Raw genomic sequence first — 23,938 nt, forward strand, 5'->3', positions numbered from 1 at the left:
CCGCCGAAGAGATATGGTATTCCCCTGACAGCAAAGTTAAAAATTTATTTTTGACCCTCGAAACTCTTTCGGAACCCAAATAACATGATCCAATAATAAAATTTGAGTGTAAACCATATTAGAAATCCATTGGGATCATTAAAACTTTCATCCAAGACCATTTAGGCAAAAAGTAGGGCCCACACCTATAGTTTTATTTTTCATAAAATTCTCTCAATAACCTAAAATAAGTCTGGGAGCCTTGGGACCTGAACCAAGGGTCCCCCTAGCCTGAAATCGATGTTTCGGATGGATAACGAAGTCGTATTTTCCATCCGAGGTCATTTCGCCTATTAGTTGAAAAGTGGAAAAATCGAAAATATGGGTCCCACACCCATATTTTCTATTTTTTCAATTTCCAACTAATAGGTCGAAATGTGCTTAGGTACATTGGAACCCTAACCTAAAATCGATATTCTAGATCTTTTGACGCAGTCAAAATTTGCATCTGAGATCACTTCAATGAAGTTTTTGCCCGGTGACCATTTGAAACCGGCGAAGACTTCAAAACAGGAAATTGGTTCTAAAAAACATACAAACAGCCTAGTACCGAACCATCAATCTCAGCAAGTCATAAATAACTTGTGACGGCTATGGAGAAGCCCTAATAGCAAAAATAAGCAAAAATTCAAAAAATGACCAGAAGGATCATTACAAACATCCTTAATTATCTCCTGTATATCATAAGGAATACATCAAATACATAATCAATTATCTATTGAAGATGAAAAAAAAAAAAGCTTTTCTCAAAGCAGTAGAGCAAGAACAGTTTTGAGCGGTGGCTGAAGAATAGAACCAAGAACAAGCTGAGTTGATTGTTACTTGTTCAAGTTTGTGTTTGTAGTAGGATAGTTTTGAGGTTAGCTATTATATTGTGGTATGAGTTTTGAGGCATTACAACAATAAGAGAGCTTATCTTCTTGGAGGTAGGTAGCAAAATTATAGTTAACTATTGAGTTGATGTATTAGAATTAATTCCTTTGATTATAGAGTTGTAATCTAGAACCGATCTATGAAGTTAGTGGATGTTATGAGTAAGGAGTTTTTTCATGATAAATCTTATGCAATTTACTTTACAACAATTAATTCAAGTATCTGATTCCTAGATTAATTGGGTAGTTGGTATTAGTTCTTTTTCATAGGAATTATTTATTCAAGTGACGACTACAAAAACATTAAAAAATAAGCACTTAACGAATTAACAGTCAAATGAGCAAGCTCAGATTGAAATCAATGAGAGAGGATTTTAGAGTTATAGTTTCGTTTACAATCCTGAGAAGTATTTGCTCACTTATCGAGTCTTCAACCCCCCTTTATGGTGATAGTTTAAAATATTACCGAAATATAACTATACTTTGTGTTTTCTACTTTCTCTTTCTTTGTTTTTACTTGTCATTAATTTTCTAATTAAATTTCTATTTTACTTGTCATTTTTGACATATTAAAAAGAAAATTTCTTTTCTATTTTACCCTTAGTATTTTCTCTAAATTAATTCCAAGCCATAATGTAAACATTATTTAATAAGAGTAATCTGGTAAAATAGTTATGTTATTAATTATTTTTCGTAATAGATGTGTCAAGTCAAAATGCAGTGGCGGACTTAGAATTTAGAAGTCGTGGATGCTTTAAAAGTTCAAGCATACATATTGGCATCCCAAACTTTAAGGTTCTGCATTGAGATCGAAGCACTCAACTATCTTTTTATTTTTATGGGTGTTTTTTTCTAGGCATAATACATAAATATGTTCTTTAACTTATCCTCAAATTACATCTATGACCTCCAACTTTAGGTGTGTACAAATAGATACTTAAACTTGTATAAAATTACATAATTAAACACACACGTCCTATGTGGCATAATACACATAGGACCAGGGCCAGCTAAAACAACTTAACCAAAAAAGTCATTGCCTTAAGCCTCCAAATTTGGGGGCTCCATTTTCTTATAATTATAAAGTAGTTTTTTTTAAAAAAAAATATTACTACCTACACATTTAGGTAAAATAAAAGGATAGAACTTTTTGGAGGGAAATAAAGTACATAGCTTAAAAGTAGGAATTTGATGGACAAATGATTTGATTGATGAATGATCCACATTTTACATTTTTTATGGATAAAAAGAACGTTAAGTCTTATTTTTTGTTTTTTAGGTTATCTTTTTTTTTTTTTTTACCTCTTTCTCAATTTTTATTTCTCACTCTCACTTTCTCTATATATTCTTTCTTACTTTATTCCTCTTAAGTTCAAGAGTTTATAGTTGAACAATTCAAAGGCTTAAGACTTTGATAATTTTAACTTGAAGAGAGTATTCAAAAGATATTTTAGAATTAAATCTTCATATTTCTTAAATCGGATAATATTATTTTAATTTTCTAATATTACTTTAATTTTTTTATATATATATTTTTTAATTGATATTATAGATAGTTTTTAGAATATTTGTTAGGATCTTAAAATGCCAACTAAAAAATATGAATTTAGTCATTCAAAACTTAAAAGTAAAAGAAAATTCGATAATGTGATAACAGAAATGTGAAAAAAATGAAATAATACTCTAATCGAAATATTCAATCAAATAAAAAAACTTGATTCGTTTCTAAATGCTTATATTGCTTATAGAATAATGTTAACAATTTCTATAACAATCGCTTTCGCGGAAAGAAGCTTTTTCAACATTAAAAATTATAAAATCTTATTTAAGATCAACAATATCTCAAGAAAGATTAAGTGGATTACCTATATTATCAATTGAAAAAGAATTGTTCGAAGAGATCAATTATTAAAAAATTATTAACGACTTTGCATCTCAAAAAGTTAGAAAAATAGATTTTAAATAAGAAAATATAATATATATTTTTTAATGTAAGGCCTCCAATTTTAATTTGGCCTTAGGCCTCCAACATGCTTGAGCCGCCCCTGCATAGGACGCCATGTAGGACAAGAATTGGCCACGTAAAACGTCATGTAGGACAAGACTTGGCCACGTAGGATGCCACATATGACATATGTGTCTACCTGTTTAATTTTATGCAACTTTAAGCGTCTATTTATACAAACCCAAAGTTGGAGGTCATAGATGTAATTTAAGACTAAGATAAAGACATGTTTAATTATTGTGCCTTTTTTCTATCTTATACTAATTTTTATACATTTCTTATACAATTATATCAATTCCGCGCCGGGTTTAACGAGTGACAGAGCACCAATATTTTTAACTAGGTCCGTCCCTATCAAAATGTAACAAGTAAAAGCCCACGCGGGGAGTAACAAATATTTGTTGATTTGTACCACGTACAACTTTGGTGGTTGTCATGGCGCTGTATAGATTGAATCACAGATTCTTTAGCTTCACTCAATCACCAAATCTCTTCAACGCTCACCCAGCCAAATTCCCTTTCTCCTTCTTCCTCAAATCCTTTTTCTTTGAGATATGGAAGAAGTTCTTTGAGATTTGCAATTCCTCCTTCTTGACAATATCCAAAAAGGTTTTCTTTTCTACAAACCCAAAACAGAAAATACTAACAATAATTCGCTTGTCACTAAATCATCACTCATTAACCACTTAAAAACATCCCTTTCTCACACTTTACACGTTTTTCCTTTGTTATCTAGTCGTTTCTCTGCCGTTAAAAAAACGGAAGACAACACTGTTTCTTTCTTCATCAATTGCAACAATGCTGGCGTGGAATTCATCCATGCCAGTGCTCCAAGTTTAACTGTATCTATGATTCTCTCTTCATCAACTACAATAACTTTGTTTCCACTAAATAATGTTCAAAATTTTGAATGTGTTACTAAGCCGCTATGTGGGGTTCAAATAACAGAATTGGTTGATGGTTTTTTTATTGGATTCACTATGAATCATTGCTTGGGTGACGGGACATCTTTTTGGCATTTTTTCAATTCTTGGTCTGAAATTTCACGTGAATGCGAAATTATTTTCAAATTTCCAGTTTTAGAACGTTATTTTCCTGAGAAAATGGAAATTCCAATTCATCTTCCTCTAAAGATGGATGATGAAAAATTGTTTGAAAAATTTGAAGCTCCAATATTTGTGGAGAGGGTTTTTCATTTTAGTAAAGAAAGTATAGGTAGACTCAAGGGTAAAGCCAATTCAGAAATGAACGTTAAATCGATTTCTTCTCTTCAAGCTTTTTTGGCTCATCTATGGCGTGCTTTTACTCGTTGTCGCAAGCTTGATGCAGAAGGAGAAGTAGTCATCACCATTATCATAGGTGAGTACATACTTTAATTAGTTTCTCAGTTCTATTTTACGTGTAGTGTAATTTTCAGATATGTAAACTCTGTTTTGAAAAATTTAAAGAATCACATCGAACCGCTTCACATCATAATTAAAATTAAGTATTTTGACCTCCTATCTCAAATCCCTTCACGTAAATTAAGACAGATGACATACCTAATTACTTAGTTAATTATATTTTCAAGTCCCTATCATTTTGCAATGTCGGTGAGATTCAAACTCCCCACCAAATTTTTTATATTTTAAGATGATGGAGAGAAAATATATTTTTAATTATTTAATTCTATCTTTCACACCATCACATGCTTGGTGGTTTGGCTTATTCTTTTTGCCTAAGCGCATGACATCCGATAAAATTGGAACGATACAAGGAATAATTAGTTATTAGTGGCCATAATAAAATTTGATCCATGTAATTATCTCATTTTAAAATTTAAATTAATTTAAATAATACAATTTTAAAATTTCCTCATTCACTTTATATGTTGGTGTTTGACTAAACAACATTAAGTTTTTAGTTAAAAATGATTTTGAGAAATGAATCATTATTTTCTGGACATATTCACAAAAAATAAGATAACTTCTCATACGTATTAAACAAGAGGTATTTAATTATATTTTTAACAGGTACAAGATCGAGGCTAAATCCTCCTATTCCGGAAGAGTATTTTGGAAATGCACTTCATTTCAAGAAAGTAAAGACAAGTGCAGGGGAGTTGCTGAAAAATGGACTAGGATGGGCTGCAATGCAAATAAATAAGATAGTTCTTGCTCAAAACACTGAAGAAGTGGTGAAAATGTACAAAGATTGGGTTGAAAATCCAATTTTAATCACTAAGGGCTCAGTATATGGTGGGATTACTAAATTGGCCATTGGTAGTACTCCAAGGCATAATATTTATAGTATTGATTTTGGTTGGGGTAAACCAATTGGTGTGAGGAGTGGGATGCCAAATAAAAGTGATGGAAAAATTACTTTATTTCCTGGTGCAAAAGAAGGAAGTGTAGACATTGAAGTTTGTCTTTTATCAGAGACTTTAAAAGCATTGGAGAATGATAAAGAATTCATGGAGGCTGTAACTAAGAAATAAAAACATTTCTTAGTTTACTAGGATCATTTTTATGTTGTATTTGCTCATTTACTTTTGTTAATCGGTATTAAATACTCTTGAATAAAAAAAATTAAAGAAGGATAAGTATATGTTATTGCTTCGACCACACAGCCACCACATACTAAACCTAGCCACCACCGGAAATGGCCATTCCGGCCGCTGGTCAGCCATCCAATGCTGGCCAGTCATCTCTTGAAATCAATAATGATAATTTTCCATCATTACCTTCGTCTAAAAATACAGAGCTTACTACTTTGCCTATCTTTTCTCCCACTACTAATGCTTCCAAATCGACACAGGAGCAATATGAAGATTTGTTGAAGCCTATTAAGATTAATTCTCCCAAATCATTAACCAGTCAGGTAGTGGATCCACTTCCCATTAAGAAACTTTTGTATGTTGATGGCATCCCTAAAGTTATGTGGACGGAGGAAGAGGTAGGTCATATGAATAAGATTGAGAACCTCCAATATGCAGTAATTGGTAAATTCTCTTATGGATGGCCGGAACTAGAGGAACTTAGAACCCTTATTCCGATAATGATCGATGTGAAAGGTGATTGTAAAATAGGGTTCTTAAGAAATAGACATATCCTAGTAAGGTTCAATCTTTGATGGCAAAAAGTGTGTACTACATCACTGCAAAAGACGGATACTCATATCATATGAGGCCCTTGATATATGATGCGAATTTCATTACAAAGAAAGAAACGACTCAAGCAATCGTTTGGATTTCATTCTCTGATCTAAATCTTACTTTCTTTGACAAGGAATCATTGTTCACACTAGCATCAGCTGTGGGTATGCCAATTCATTTAGATTCAGCTACTATGAACAAAACAAGACCAAGTTGTGTGAAAGTGGAAGTGCAGTAACCTACCGGCAGAGTTCCCAAAATTTGTTGAAATGAAAATTGTCAATAGCATCACAAAGATATCTAAGGTGGAGAGGGTTAAGATTCAATACGATTTTTTATCCAAGTATTGTAAGGAATGCATGCTCCAAGTACATAATGAGATTGAATGTAGAGCATTACATCTGGAACTGGATGAGGAACATCAAAGAAAGTCTAACAAGGAGGAAGCTGATTAAAAAAAAGAGAAGTGGAAAATACAGAGAAAAGGGAACAGGTGCATAGAAGATTTCAACAAAGGAGACAATGGAATCCAACCCATAGGAGATTCATTAATAAAGGCAATTTAAGTGAAAAGGCTACACCTCCAAAAAAAGGGATTATGCAATGACAACCCTTTTGGAGCAGTAGCAGATGTGGCTGAAGAAAATAAGAATGCTGAAAATAAAACTACTTCATCAATAGAAAATTGTTCTACTGAGAAAAAAAAAAAAGAAAGGAGGTGAGGATGAGCAAATGACAACAAAGGAATGGGTATCCAATGCTTTTCACAACAATAAAGGGAAAGAGGCAATATCATCAAAGCATAACAATGGCAACAGCCCTACAAAGCACACTCAGAAATCTGAGGAGTTCAATGAAAGACATACAAAAGCAATATTTAATGAAGGAGGTGAGGGGAGAAGTCTTACAACTAAAGTAATTCTCAAGAAACTGGTGAAGTCTTCCGTTGTTGATGCCCAACCAAAACCTGTAAATGTACAAAAAATTATTCAATCCATCAAGTCAGGTCAAGATGTTAATAAAGAAGTAGAAAGTGATACACAGACAAGGTGCATAGATGAAAATAACCAGTTGGAGGTACAACATTTTAATAGAAGAGTTATCAATAGTAAAGGTCCCGATAGCAATTCAAAGTGATGATACACATTTATGGAGTGAGCAAGTTGCATAATATTCTCACTCACAATATACATGAAGCTGCTCAGGAATTGAAAGGTACAAAAGGTGGAGAAGGGTTTAGTAGTCTTGAATATTATGAAGAAGGTGAAATTAGAAATGCTAATTTGTCACGTAGGGCTCTGCTAGCTCTGAAATCTGCAAGGAAAGGGAAAAACAGAGCAATGGGGAAGCTGTTCTACCTACAAGAGTGCAACCAAAGAGAAATGTGGTGTCCCATATGATAAATGATGATTAAAGCTCTTATTTGGCATACAAGATCTGTTAGTCTCGAAAGGCTTTTCAGAGGGTGCAAATGTTACATAATTTCCATAAATTTGCTTTTAAAGATCTTTTGGAACCATTTTAACATTTTAGAATCATTGAGAGGTACAAGAGTACATTGAAAGTGCCTTTTGTGTTTCACAACATAGATGGTAAAATCTGGTTTTTTATCAGTCAAGGTTGGGAGAGTACAGTGCCCAGTAACTCAGAACAACAACTGTCATTGATGCTGAAAAATCAGGTCATAGACTTGAATTTCTTAACTACTATTGTGTATGCAAAGTGTGATAGGAGTGGCAAGGTAAAGGTACAGGATTAAATAATGTCTATATCTAATGGTAATGTAAGCCCTTGGATTGTAGGTGGTGACTTTAATGTTGTGCTGAACAGAGATGAAAAGATAGGTGGTGGTGTTGTTACTGCATCAGATGTAGAAATTTTCATGATTGCATTGAATATTGCGAGTTATTGCAAGTTCAACATAAAGGTAGCCCTTTCACTTGGTGGAATGGTCGAGCAGAGGATGATTGCATCTTTGAGAGATTGGACAGGGTGCTGACTAATGAAGAGTTCAAAGGTCTTTTTTATATTTCTGAAGTAGAGCATTTACCAAGAGATGAATCTGATCATGCTCCTCTTTTTCTGAGTTATGATAATAGTATTCATAAAGGGAAGAGGGCCTTTAAATTCTTGAAATTCCTGACTGAGCATGAAAATTTTAAAGAGGTTGTTAAAAGGAATTTCAATTCAGTCAGGTTAGATAATCCATTCATAGACTTAAAGAAGAAGATTAAGCAAGTTAAAAAAGCTTTGCTTGTGTGGAGCAAGGAGACTGATGGGATATTTTTCAGCAGTTATTAATTACAGAAGAAATTGCAAGAATCAAAGAAAAGTTATTTGAAGAGTTCCCTACAACTGAAAGTAGGGCTATCATGCAAAGGGCTAAGGTTGAATATGTCAAATATCTTCAATTTGAAGAGAGTTATTGGCAGTAAAAAGCTTGGTATGATTGATTTAAAAGTAGTGAAAGAAATACCAAATTCTTTTACAGTTAGTTAAAGGAATAAAGAATAGATTGAAGGTAAGAAGAATTTTAGATGCACATAGTTGTTGGTTGGAAGATGATAAACAGATTGCAGATGTTGCCATTTATTTCTATCAGAGCCAATTTAATCAAGAAAGGAAGGTAGTACTTTTTCTTTGCTGAATCACATGGCTAAATTAATTCTGATGAGGATAATATAGCTATTGGTGTTTGACTGAAGACATTAAGTTTTTTGTTAAAAATGATTTTGAGAAATGTATCATTATTTTCTGGACATATTCACAAAAAATAAGATAACTTCTCATACGTATTAAACAAGAGGTATTTAATTATATTTTTAACAGGTACAAGATCGAGGCTAAATCCTCCTATTCCGGAAGAGTATTTTGGAAATGCACTTCATTTCAAGAAAGTAAAGACAAGTGCAGGGGAGTTGCTGAAAAATGGACTAGGATGGGCTGCAATGCAAATAAATAAGATGGTTGTTGCTCAAAACACTGAAGAAGTGGTGAAAATGTACAAAGATTGGGTTGAAAATCCAATTTTAATCACTAAGGGATCAGTATATGGTGGGATTACTAAATTGGCCATTGGTAGTACTCCAAGGCATAATATTTATAGTACTGATTTTGGTTGGGGTAAACCAATTGGTGTGAGGAGTGGGATGCCAAATAAATGTGATGGAAAAATTACTTTATTTCCTGGTGCAAAAGAAGGAAGTGTAGACATTGAAGTTTGTCTTTTATCAGAGACTTTAAAAGCATTGGAGGACGATAAAGAATTCATGGAGGCTGTAACTAAGAAATAAAAACATTCCTTAGTCACTAGGATCATTGTTTTTGTGTTGTATTTGCTTATTTACTTTTGTTAATCAGTAATAAATATTCTTGAATAAAAAAATTACAGAAAGATAATAGAGAGTGAGAGTTGATTGTGTATGAATTTTATCATGGTATTAGATTAGCACTCATCTAATCCAATGATGGGTCCCCAAATTAAAAGTTGTCCACGATCAAATGCCAGTCCTGAGCGTGAAGTGGGGTGTGAGGTGGGGTGTTAAAGAATGAGAAAACTTATATTGATGGTTAATGAGACGAATGATCTCTTTATAAGGCTTGAGTAATCCTCCTTCCTTTGAATTAACTTTCATAGTGTGACTTAGGTCCAAGACCTAATTTTACATAGTAGCAGAGCACCTTCTATTGATCCGGTAGCTACTAATTCTGATCCTATTTCTTTTCCTATGCCAGAGTCTGCTTAAGGTTCAGGTGACTCAGTGTCTTTATCTCGTCCTAGCACATCTCATAAGAAGTCTTCTTTTATCCATACCTGTTCAGCTGAGAATGTACCAAAAGGTGTCTAAAGAACCTATTTAGCATGTAGACTACATCACCAAGAAAACTGCTACAAATGACTTGTATTCTATTAGTGCTTCGCTCCTTTATGAGATTTTTTCACCTACTCATCAAGCTTCTTGTTCCTTTGGCTACTGTCCAAGAATCTAAGTCTTACAATAGGTTGTTCGGAATGCAAGATGGGTTGAAGTTCCCCTACCTCGTGGCAAAGTTGCCATTGATTGTAGATGGGCCTATAAAGTGAAGTTAAAGGCCGCTAGAGAGGTTGAAAGGCAAGTTGGTGGCCAAGGGCTACAACTAGGAGGAGGAGTTTGATTACCATGAAACCTTCTCTCCTGTGATTAAAATTTCCACCGTGAGAACGGTTTTATCCTTAGTTGCTCAACTCAGTTGGCATGACTATCAGTTTGATGTCTATAATGTATTTCTTCAAGGTGACATAAGAAGAAGTCTACATGCAGCTTCCTTAGGGTTTACCGAGTCATGGGGAGTTTGGTCTTGTCTTTGACTTATTAAATTTCTCTATATAGTTTAAAACAAGCAAGCAGACAGTGGAACTTAAACCTATCTGAAGCATTATTTGATTAGTTCAAGGTTCATTCAAAGCAACTTGGATCATTCATTATTTATAAAGAAGACTGATATTGTTGTTATTCTAGTATATGTGGATGACATGCTAGTAGCAGGGAGCAACCTCTCTATGATCCCTACATCACACTTTCAAAATCAAGGATTTAAGAGATCTAAAGTTTTTCCTAAGAGTGGAATTCAGTAGATCTTCTAAGAGATCCTAGTGAATCCAAAAAAGTATGCACTTGAAATTATTTCAGATTTGTGAATTGGATCTGTCCAACCTGCTTGGATACCTTTGGAAGTTAATGCAGAATTGACAACATAGGAACTAGCTGACCTAACACAACACACAGATGATGAGATACTCGAAGATAAAACAAGTATTTGCACATGCTGAAGTAATCCCAGACACCACAAATACTAAAGCAGAAGCAGTGACAATTCTAAGATTTGTAGAACGTATAGAGGAAAAACATAGAGACGGTGATGTAATACTCTATGACCTTCATTCTTATTATTTCTTTTTTGGGGGAAGATTTTATTATTTTAAAATAATATATTATGTATTAAAAATTCAAAGGCTACCTCACAAAAGACACTTCTTACATTCTCTTAAACATATTTTAATGTATTTATTGAATTTTAATGAATGTTATAATCTCATATGAGTTACGACCTTTTCACCTCCCACACTTTTTCTATTCGTATACAATCACATTGAATCTTTATTTATAAGTAACCATGCTGATGGATGAACGCTAGATTATGTTTTCAATCTCCAAATATATATTTTTCTTTTTTTGAGTTTTATTATGTGTCTAATTTTGTTTAATAGATAAAGGTTCTATACATAAAAAATAAAAAATAAGAAATATTAATTTTATAGGATTTTTCTTATAAATGACAAAAAAGCAAAGTGACCATAGTTTATTCATTTTACTTTGCACACAAATATCTACGGATCTCCTATTTTCATGTCAGACTGTAATATGCGTCAGCAATGCACAAAACTTTGTCCCTATTGTACCTGAAATGATGTAGAAAGAGAGTGCAAGAAATAACGTACATAAATAACACACCTATCACTATTGGACGGTGGAACCTCACTTAATATAGTAGGTCCTGCAACCCAAATGCATCATCTTTTTTAGATCACAGGGGGAAAGAGTTGTTCCATCTTTCCATCCAGGGTATGACCAAAAGATCAATGAAGTTGTTTGAGAGTTATGAGGTTTTAAGTTTGATTTTCAACAAATATTAGGTGATCTTTTTTCATATATGAGTAAGCGTTGATCGATAGAGCTAACTCGTCTTTGAATTGAGAGGGTCACTTTTAAAAATGGAACCGTGAGGCTTGATACTTTCCTTTTATGTTCATTGCTTGCAATTTTAAACTAATCGTATGGTCTTATCAGCTGCAAATCAATAGCACTAACACCTAAAGCAATTTTTTCAAAATTACAAAGAGTAACACCTTCGAAAGAAGGGTCAAGGTGTAATAACATTGAAATACCAGTGGAAAATTCGCATAAAGCAAAAATGAAGTCAAAAGAAACTAAAAAGAAAAAGACCAAAAAAAGAAAAAGAAAAAGAAAGAGAGGGTATGAATTGTAATTTAGACAGTAAGGCAAGACACACTTTCGTTTTCACTTCATGTTTCTTGCAGAAGTAATTCAATAATGAAGACACGTTTTTGTTATTCTTAAGATAAATCAAAATGTATAAATAAACATAATAATTAGTCAAATAAATTCAACGTCTAATAAATTCATAAATAAAAAGTATATTTATAAAGTAAATTTTTTAATAAAAATGTGATAATTTATCGTAAAATAACGAGTAGTGGAGGTTGTGAATGTTATTATAAATGGTATTAAAAATATTGTGAATATGCATGGATGTGAAAACTGATTATAAAAAGGGTTTGTGGGGTTCTTTTGTCATTTTAATTACTTTATCGAAGGTTAACTTATTCTAGGATTGCTATACCACCAAGAGGGAGAGATACTTATCATGGTACTAATTAATAATTTTGGGATAAGTTTTCCCAAGTTGTACAACTAAACAAGAGATTATGAGGCACTAAAATTTTATCCCGAGACTATTTATTCTTATCCTTCACACCAAAAGACCCCTAACGACACAATATACCGAGTATAATCCCATAAAATAGATAAGAAGAATAAAGTATAAGCAAATCTTACCCCTATCTAGGACCTACCTCAGAACTCAAAGAATCATCAAATAAGCAGCATAGTAACATGGACAAGGTCCAAACCCCACACATATATAAAAGATTCAACTCTAACAAGTAGTAAATATTAGCAAAAAGGAAAGAAATTCGTGGCAACTGTAGACACATAAAATTTATTGAATTAAATTCATATAAAATTTAAATTTGATTCATATTTTTTTAGGTCTACAATTTTGAGCTGTAAAAAATAATAATTTCATTTTATTCTTCATCAAGGTCCATATCACCTTGAAGCCTAAACTCGCGCCATGTGTCAAGTGACGTGGCATCCCAATCAAATTAAATACTAACAAGACAAGGTCACAAGTTCAAAGAATGTGGCAAATCAAGTCAAGTTCAACAGCCAATGAAACATCACTAAGTATCCTAAATGATGTATTTGTGGCTAATCACAAGCAACCTTATCACAAAACATTTGTGATAAGTTTGAGAACTGGATGGACCAATCAGAATGAGGCAGAAGAGGTTATTTACACTTGGACTGTCTACCCTCCATAACTATAAATAGGAGAGTTACATAACTTTCTAAGGTAATTTTGGAAGAATTGGAGAAAGCCTCTGCATTGACTACATAGCTCTTCAAAGAATTGACTAACGGAGTTCTGTCCAGAGATTAACTCGATGAGACAAAGTGTTATCTGACAATTCTTGGAGATCCCAACACATTTCTAGGAGGCTTAAATCATCAGAAAGTTTAGAATTATGCTACAAAAGGCCCTCGAATCACGAAAAGTCTTAGGAGAGGGGAATCAAGAGAATAACAGAATTGTACGCACAAGATTCATTTAATAAAATTAGTTTTCTTTTATTTATTTTTGCTTGTAGTTAATTTTAGCACAAGAAAAATTTATGATGAGCAAATTTTGGCACACCCACTGGGACCATGTCTGCTCTGTATCTCTTTCCTCTACAAAATCAAATTCAACTACTATTATGGACTTCGAAAAGGCTAATGGTCTCTCATGCAAGAACTCAGCTACTGCCTTATCTGATGAGCTCAGCTATGTTAGCCCGCTCACGCGGCGCAAGTTTAAGACAGTAATTGGGATGGATCTAAATACTTCACTTCTTTGGAGAAGTCAAAAAAGAGCAAATCTCATATATGATGGCTGAAATTGCAACCCTTAGGGGCAATTTAATATCCCTACTATGTGATGAATTCTCTCATAATGGCATCAATTTTAGTGAATCTAAAGATTCGACAGATTCTCCAGTCTCAACAAAGGCCAATGCCTTGATAGATGACACAACTAATATGGATGAGAAGTTCGCAATGATAGACAAACCATTGAAGTCTTGAAGAAATCTGTTGAGGATAAAGATCTTCAAGTCGCTCAATTTATGAACAAGTTTGATTTCTTTACCCCCTGAGAATCAATCTAGGATCCTGCTTGTCCACCCGATTTTACTCCAAAAAATAAGAATATTAATGAGTCACCTGTCAAGACCAAATCACAAAAAGAGAAATAGTCTAGTTCGATCGCAGCTTTGTTTGTTCAATAGTTGTAACACATAATAACTAACTCTATCAGGGCTCAATATGGCGGAGCACCATAGAGTTTATTGTATTACTCCAAGACTTACCCAAGGCGAATTGATTGTCTACCCATGCCAACAAACTATTAACCACCAAAGTTGCAAAAATTTAATGGCAAGGGAAATCCGCAGGCAACACATTTCCCACTTTGTCAAAACTTGTAACAACGCTGGAACACATGGCAACCTACTGGTAAAACAGTTTGTCCGTTCGTTGAAATAGAATGCATTCGACTGGTATATCGACCTGGAGAATGAGTCAATTGATAGTTGGGGCCAACTCAATCGATTTTACAGTACTTGGTAAACTGTGAGCATGATAGAGTTGACTGGCACTAAGCAAAGAAAGGATGATCCCTTGATGGATTACATCAATCGGTGGAGATCATTGAGCTTGGACTGCAAAGACTGCCTTTCTGAAATATCTTCTGTAGAAATGTACATTCAAGAAATGCATTGGAAACTTCTATACATACTATAAGGAATCAAACCAAAAATATTTAAAGAACTTGCTACACGAAACATGACATGGAGTTAAGAATCGCAAGTCATGGAAAGACATCTCCTTTTATTGATCTTACGAAAGAAAACAAGAAATTCAAGAAAGAAATGACCGCAAAGATACAGACTAAAGAATCCATGGTGGTGAAAGCAAATTTTGTGAAGCTTATGGTAAAGAAAAAAGTGAAGGAAGATGAAACCCCTCGGCAGTATCTCAGAGAGGAAAAATGGCGCCCAACTTTGAAAGAGTTAGACGCGAAGGCTTTATACATTTCTAGATTCAGAGGTACCTACGATCCTTAAGGAATCGCTAGCCAAGAAAGTGATTGATCTTCCTGAATCAAAAAGGTCTGAGGAAATCAATAAGGTTAACGATTCTAAGTACTGCAAGTTTTGTCGTGTCATTGGCCGCCCGATGGAAAAATGCTTCATCTTGAAGGAGAAAGACATGATACTAGTAAGTGAAGGGAAAATCATCATTGACATGGATGAAACAGTGGATGCAAATCATGTTAGTGATGTTGTCAATTGACAAAAATACTTCATTTTGGCAGACTATGCAAAGCACCTTCTTATTGCAATTTGGGAGCTTCAAGCCGATTGAAGTTGATGTTACAAAAAAAACTTTTGAAGGTCCAATAGTAGTAGACGACAATTCTGGAGATAGTAAGGATGGTGGTTGGACTCTGGTTTCTCACAAGAAAATAATACAACAAAAGTCCCAAGAATATGACTTCCTAAGCCAAAACTAATGGGGAATAACGTGGAGAAGCTACGACCATCAAAAAGAGTTAAGTTTAATGGTAGCAAGAGGATTAATGGTTTCTTGTCACAGAAAGCCCAAAGACCTATCACATTGCATGAATTTGTTTCGAAAAATTCCTTCAAGATAGCCAAGTTAAGGTGACACGTGTAGTTTCCAGCATAGACAAACCCATGGAAAGCAAACGAAAGTATCATCCAACAATAGCACAAGAATATCATGTTAAGCCATAAGTTGTACTGTATTTTGCCGTAATTTCCTTCACAGATCATGACTTATTGTTAGGGTCTAAACTGTATAACATGCTTTTGTTTGTTGTAGGATCTATTCAAGAACAACATCTCAATCCATACTAATTAATGATGGTTCAGCGGTTAATATCATGCTAAAGATAGTGCTAAAAAATTTTAAAATCTCTACTGATGAACTGTCCAAAAGTAATACAAAAATCCAAGTTTTCAATTAAGTAGGGCAACGAGCCATGGGAAAGACTTTCATAGGATTATCCATTGGCAATATGAAATAAATATTTTAATTCACGTCGTAAATGCCAAGACACCATACAACTTACAGCTTGGACTCCCTTGGTTGCATGAAAATAGAATGGTGTCATCTATTTTGCATCAATGCATGAAGTATATGAAGGGCAGTGAGGTAGTCAAAGTTGACGTGCATATCAATCCTTTTATAGAGACAGAGTCGGACTTTGTAGATGTAAAATTCTACTTGGACTTTTGTGAGTTAGATATGAAGAAACCAACCCCCTCCAACCCAACTGGCGTCGATTCTAAATAAAAGATAAAAGACCAATTGGTGTCATTTAGATGTCTAAGAAAAGAACTCCAAATCTCAGTAGAAGGAGAAAAGAAGGGTGAGGATGATAAAACACCACAACGGACCTTAGTTTTTGACCACATAGGAAAATCAACACCTCGTGTCTCTATATTTGATGGACTAGGATCCAAATATGGAAGTGGAGCTTTTGAATGTGTAGAAGGAGATGTCACCATCGTGAATGCATCTGTCTTTTTTACTTTGAAACCACAGGGAATTCATCATTTATGAAGAGTTTGTTGGAACACGAATAATAATATTTTTCTGAGAACTTGATGAAAAGTAAATTCATAGAGCCTTCCCATCATGCATGAAAAGAAAAATTATTTTTTCAATTACCACAGATGGTCCTCTGAAGGTAAGAAGAAGAACTATTAGTTTTACCAACCAACCTCTTTAAGAAATAAAAGAGGAGCCAGGGGAAGTCAACACATTATATCACATAATGGTGGAGGACAACCCATGCCATGATGAGATGGATGATGTTCAAGAAGCTCCCCCTCAGCTAGAGTATCCGGTACAATCAACTGTAGATGAACTCAAGAAGAGAAACCTAAGTACTTTGGAATTCACACCCAATCTTTGTTAGTGCACTTCTTACATCACAAGAAGCGAGGGAATACTTCAAGTTATTAGTACAGTACAAAGATGTCTTTTTCCGATCATACAAAGAAATGCTAGGTCTTAGTCCTAGGATAGCTATTCATCATTTAGGGATAAAAAAAAAAAAGGCACGTCCTATAAAGCTGTCACAATGAGTGTTTCGCCTTGAGTTAGTAAAAAAAATTGAAGTAGAGATCAATAAGCTTATTGAAGCCAGGTTTATTTTAGAAGTGAAGTACCTATCATAGATCTCAAACATTGTACCTATTAAAAAGAAGAATGGTCAAATACTTGTCTGTGTTGATTTTTGATACTTGAACAAGGCATGTCCAAAAGATGATTTCCAAATATCAGTTATAGAGACATTGGTTGATGCGACAACTGGACATAAGATATTACATTTATGGATGGGTCTTTCGATATAATCAAATCAGAATGTCTCCAAAAGATGAAGAATGCACTGCCTTTCGAACTCCAAAAGGGATATATTATTACAAGGTGATGCCTTTTGATTTAAAGAATGCGGGTACCACCTAGCAACGTGCAATGATAAATATTTTTTATGACATATTACATAAGAGGATGGAATTCTACGTCGATGACTTGGTTATAATGACAAAGTGAAGGGACGACCATCTTGAAGATCTTTGCATTATTTAAGAGAGGTTAAGAAAATTTAGCTTGAAAATAAACCCACTCAAATGCGCATTTGGAGTTACTTCGGAAAGTTTCTTGAGTTTATTGTGCATCATCGCAGAATTGAAGTTGGTCCCACTAAGATTGATGCCATTCAGAAAATTCTGGAGCCAAAGAACTTTAAAAACCTCTTCAGTTTACAAGGAAATTTGGCATTCATTCTAAGGTTCATATCTAAATTAGCTTAACGATGTCAACCCTTCATCTATCTAATGAAGAAAGATGTTTCTTTCCACTAGGATCAATCATGTCAAAATTTTTTTGAAAGTATAAAAAAATACTTGTTGAATCCACATGTATTAGGGGCACCAACACCAGGGAGGCCATTGATACTCTACATTGCATCACAAGAGCGATCACTTGGAGCACTTCTGGATCAAGACAATGAAGCTAAGAAGGAACAAGTACTGTACTATCTAAGTCAAAGCTTGATAGGATTTGAGTTAAATTTTACACCCATTGAGCAGATGTTCTTGGCTTTGCTTTGTGTGATAAAGAAACTAAGGTATTATTTTGAATTATACACCATCAAGCTAATTTCCCGAGATGATCCAGTGAAGTTTGTAATAACTCATCCAGTTCTCTCAGTATGTCTAAAAACATGGTCTATATTATTTAAACCCTCAAAAGATTGTGAAGGGCAAACACTTGTTAGTTTTCTCTCTGATCACCCTCTTTTAGAAGAATGGAAGATTTCAGATGAGGTTCCTGATGAAGATACATTGTTTAATGAAGAATTGCCGACATGGATAATGTTCTTTGATGAATTTGCTTGTCAAGATGGTGCACGGGCTAGCATCGTGTGATATCACCAGAAAGACTAATTTTGCCATTTTCATTTATTTTGGGAGAAACATGTTCCGATAACGCTGCAGACTGCCAAGTTTAAATTGTTGGACTTGAAATGGAGTCAAATATGAAGATTTCATAATATATCTATGGTGACTTCAAGTTGATCATGAATCAACTCTAAGGCAGTTACGAGGTGAAAAAGGAAGAACTTCTACCCTATCACCAATGTGCTACATTTTTGCTTGAAAGGTTTGATTAGGTATTCCTAAACAACATCCCTAGAGAGAAAAATCGCATAGTGGATGCTCTTCTAACTTAACTACAACGATGGCACTCAAAGAGAATGAGTTAATAATGGTGAAAATAAGTCATCGGTGGGTTATTCCTGGTTGTCTCGATCTTCAAATAAATAGAAGCCTCCATACATATTTTTGAGTGGTTGAAGAAGAAAATTGGAGAAAATCACTGATTGAGTATCTCTAACATGGAAGGCTGCCTAAGGGGACCGAAAAAGAGCAGACATTAAGAGAAGGGCACCATGATTCATCTTCCATGAGAAAATATTATTCTCGTCGTTCTAAAGAGAGATTACTCCTCCGGGGTCTTAACAAAGAACAATCTTAAAAAATAATGAAGGAAGCACATTCTGGCACATATGGAGCATACCAATCAAGGCTTAAACTTCATTTTCGCATTAAAAAGATGGGCTACTATTGGCCAACAATGGTTATGGACTGTCTAAAGAATGCCAAAAGGTGTCAAGTGTGTCAATTTCATGCTAATTATAACCATCAGTCTGCAGAGCCTCTCCATCCAACTATAGCATCATGGTCTTTCGATGCATAGAGACTTGATGTTGTCTGACCTCTTTCAAAGTCGTTAAATGGATAAATGTACATTTTAGCTGCTACTGACTATTTCTCAAGATGAGTTGAAGCTGTGCCATTCAAAGAAGGGAGAAAAGAAAATGTTGTTGATTTTATCAAGTCAAACATAATCTTTAGGTATGGCTTGGAGTGACAAATGGGTGGGTCGAGTCAGATATTGGTAGGTTGAAAATGGGTCAGGTTATAACGGATAAAATATTCGATCCAAATCATATTTGATATGGATAAAATGAATAAATCCAATAAATAATATGGATATCTATATTATCCATTACTTCTTATTATGTATCTAACGAAAAGAATTATTCTTGACTACAAGCATTTTTATTCCTTTTCTCCTTTTAAGGTGGATGTCGATTCTTATTAAATATCCCTATGAATTAGGTTTTTATTCAGAAGAGGAAATAGAAAGCAAACTGGGAAATAATTCTTTAGCATATTTATTTTTTATTTTAAAAAATTTATATTATAATTAATTCATCTTTTCTAATATAATTTTTACTTAATTGATTTTACAATTTCATTGAGAAAATATCTGTATGAATAAAAGTAGTGACATCAAATTGGGCATATTTGTGGCACTTGATATCTCAGTTCCCTGCAAAATGAAATAGATATAGTTGGGCTTTTATTTACTTTTGTTTAGTATGGATGCTTTAGGTTCTTATTCTAAAGAGGAGAATTTTAAAAAGAAAATTGTGTATAACAAAATAAAAGAATAATGAAGGAAGAAAGAAGATACATGTAGCATCAATAATTGGGACAATGCAAACTAAACTCCTGAGGCCAGTTTCAGAAGAAATTGCAATTTTTTTTAAAACTAAAATAAAATAGTTTATTTTTTCAAAATATTTAAGCCAACCAAACTTGAAAAGTTAAGATTTATGTTTCTTCATATCAATCACACCTTAAAAAATATATTTTTTTTTAGAGATTCCTAACCCTTACTTTAAGGAGAGTGAAATTGGTGGATACCCGTAGGTTATTGATCCATATTAGATCCAATTTTAAATGGTTGGATACCGAAGCCACTAAAATCGGTTGGATCGGATGGATAACCATAAAATTGGCTCATTTTGCCACCCCTAGGTATGGCATACCAGGATGCATAGTTACTGATAATGGAACGCCCTTCAACAATAAGCTCATGAGGACTTTGTGCAAGAAGTTCAATTTTAAGCAACATAACTTTTCAATGTACAATGCACCTTCCAATGGTCTTGCCGAATCTTTTAATAAAATACTTGGTAACCTATTGAAGAAAGTTGTTGCAAAAAATAAAAAGGACTGGCATTAGAGGATCAGTGAAGCTTTGTGGGCATATCTTACAACTTGCAGAACTACTACCCAAGTGACACTGTATTCGTTGGTGTATGTCGTAGAAGTAGTCCTTCCATTAGAACAACAAATTCCATCATTACGAATAGCGATCCAAGGAGGTCTTACAACTGTAAGCAATGTTCAACTTTGTCTAGTAAAGTTAGAGACATTGGACGAGAAGAGATTAGTAGCACAACAAAGGTTGGAGTGTTATCAAGCTCAACTTTCCAGAGATTTCAACAAGAGGGTGCGACCGCGATCATTTCAAGTGGTAGACTTTGTCAGCAGTTCGAAGACCCATACTCCTCAACAAATACATCGGTGACAAGTTTACGTCAAATGGGATAGGTCATATGTTGTGAAAGAAGCATATTCAAGTGATGCTCATAAAATTATCGATCAAGATGGTGTAAGAATTGGTCCCGTCAATGGGAAGTTCCTAAAGCATTACTTTCCATGAAGTTCACGTATGCTCCTTAAGCCACGAACATAAACTGCATGTCCCTCCTGGCTCACATGAGTCAAAACTGTGAATGGCTCTCCAAAAAAATAAAAAAATATTATAAAAAGAAGAAGAAAAAAATAAGTAAATAAAAAAAATTAACTCATCATCCTGAACTACGTTATAGATTGATCCTCTTATTCATGGTACGTAGACAACTTAGAGTATTTTTTTTACCCTAAGTTCAGTCATATGAGTTAAAAAAAAAAAGAGGAAAAAGGTGTGCCATTACTTGAGAAACATAATAACACTTTTAAGCAACATAAATATCGCATGAATTAGATGTTCATTCGCTATGTTTTCCATAGACATACAAAGGTGAAAAGACAAGCAAGGCAAAACGGACTTCGATGACATATCTGTATAAATTCGTGAAAGTGTTAACTATGATTTTTTTGTATATTATATCCCTTGGTGCTATATTTATAATAAAAAATATGGATCGTGATTCAAAGGATCCTACGTCAAGTTATGAATTTTCTACCATAGCCGCTCAAAGTTGAAAAATAGGCCATCAGATTTCAAACTAAACTGACTTCAACTACATATCTATATAAATCCGTAAAGATTTTGATCATGATTGTTACATATTTTGTATCTCTTGGTGTTATATTTGCAAAAAAAAAAGATGGCTCATGATTCAAAGGCCTCTACGTCGAATTATGAATTTTCTACCATAATCACTCAAAGCTGCAAAAGAGACCATAAGGTTTCGAACTAAGCTGAATCGATGATGAATCTGTACAAAATTCGTAAATGATTTCACCTTGAGTTTTACATACATGGTATATCTTAGATATCTCTTTGCAATAAAAAAGAAAACTAGTGATTCAAAGGATTTTATGTCAAGTTATGAATTTTCTACCATAGCCATGCAAAACTACAAAAAAAGAACATCAGATTTCAAATGGAGCAAATTTTAATGACGTGTTTGTATAAAATTCGTATAGTATTTGACTTTGATTTTTACATCTATCATGTATATTAGAGGTCTCTTTGCTACAAAAAAATATGGCTCGTGATTCAACAACTTCTACGTTGAGTTATGAATTTTCTACCCTAACCACTTAAAATTATGAAATAAGACAGATTCATGGTTAACTTTAAAAAAACTAATTTCTACTAATTGAAAAGAAGTTTGAGTTTGATTCTTTGATATATATTCTCAACAGAACCCAAAGTTAATTCATGGTTAGGAGCAGATTCATTTGTGTCTATTAAAAAAAGAAGAGACGCAACGATAATTAAATTTCAAGGGAAACAATTTATATGAAAGCTAAAGGTCACTTTTATTGCATCAACGGAAAAAAATGTGATACATCAAAATAAGAAATAAAATAATCCTAAGCAAATATCTGAACTACGGAAAAGGTTGAAATTCCAAAATTTTTTGACGACTCACCTCAACTGTCTCTTTCAGTTTGGACAGTTTCTCCACTACGCCTTCAGATAATGGACGTTTCTCTTTAATTGCATGAAGATCTCCCTTGAAAGTAATAATCTTCTCTTGGATTTTAGACAATTATTCTTTCTACTCCTGTATACATGGAATGGTCTTCTCCCTCTTCATAGACAAAAACTTCAGTTCTTCGTCAAACTTAGCCAGGTTTGATTGAAGATCCTCTATGTGCCCTTTCACTTTTGTGTTTTCCTCTTTTGCATTAACAAGGCATTGTTTCACATTAGAGAGCAATTTTTTATGGTTTTCTTTAGTCATTTTCTGGGATGAAGATGATTTCATAGCATCATACTCATATGTTTTTACAAAAGTATTAACAGACCCCTCCAGAATAGTGGTTTTGATGGCGTTAATCCCTTGGAGTTCCTCCATGATCATGTTCACACCCTTTTCAACTTTAAGAAGTTTTCTGAAGAATCAATGGATAACATTGTTAGCCATTCGTGCAATGCACCACACATCTAAAGAATGTAAGACTTCTTGAAAGTAGAGATCATCTCTTGGGGTTCAAAATTTAGGGCAACAAATGGCGATAAACATGATGAAGGTACATGAACTTTAGGTGACTCAGCTTGTGCAAACATAACTTCTATGTTATTTATCAAAGCTTCTGTGATAGGAGGATAAAATGTATCAAGGCAACTTGGGCTCATAACATTATCAAAAATGCCACTAAGAGTATCGATAGAGATGCCTTGGAGATGTAACTTCAAAAAAAAAAGATATCAAAAGGTTACTTAAAAAAACAAAAAAAGAACCATGAAAGAAAAAGAAAGAAAGTATTCTTACTTGTTCTTTGAATTAAGACAATGTCATAATGGAGCTAGGGTCATTAACTAAAAATGACTCACTATCTATAGTAGCAATGTCTAAATCAGCAAATCGATATGTTGGTCGTTTGACTTATTTCTTTTACACTTCTACTATTGGTCTTGATCACCTTCTGTCGAGCTAGTGTCACTATTATCATATACAACTTCATTAACTAGGAGGATATGTGGAGTCCTATTTTAGAGGGGCACTTTGGTTGGCTTCTATTCACTATTATTCTCAAACAAAGTAGAATTATCTTTTCACTTACGAGTCTTGTCCAAAGCCATAGAAGGAGTGTTATTCAATTTCTATGAAGGAAGACTTGATCATTTTCTAATTTTCACTTACCCTTGAAAGGTGAAGACTTAGAAGACAACGGGCTCGTCTTTGACTTAATAAGGGATGAAGTGGAAGACTTACTTTGATTTGATTGCCAAAGGGGAAATTTTAAGATAATTTTATTCTTCCCAACAAGGATTTTTTGACCCGTATACCACCAATTTTCATACTTACGGG

General features: G+C 33.9%; 1 protein-coding gene across 1 annotated transcript; it reads left to right on the forward strand.

The window, feature by feature from the left end:
• Positions 1-3,488: 3,488 nt before the first annotated feature.
• On the forward strand, positions 3,489-5,497 carry LOC107849650 (uncharacterized acetyltransferase At3g50280-like; the record flags this gene model as incomplete). The annotated part of the gene is made up of 2 exons (XM_016694207.2): positions 3,489-4,275; positions 4,929-5,497. Coding segments are annotated over 2 exons (1,251 nt in total), but the record flags the coding sequence as incomplete, so codon positions are not given.
• Positions 5,498-23,938: the final 18,441 nt, after the last annotated feature.

This window comes from Capsicum annuum, chromosome 1, assembly GCF_002878395.1.
Source record: "Capsicum annuum cultivar UCD-10X-F1 chromosome 1, UCD10Xv1.1, whole genome shotgun sequence".
Classification (NCBI taxonomy): Eukaryota; Viridiplantae; Streptophyta; class Magnoliopsida; order Solanales; family Solanaceae; genus Capsicum; species Capsicum annuum.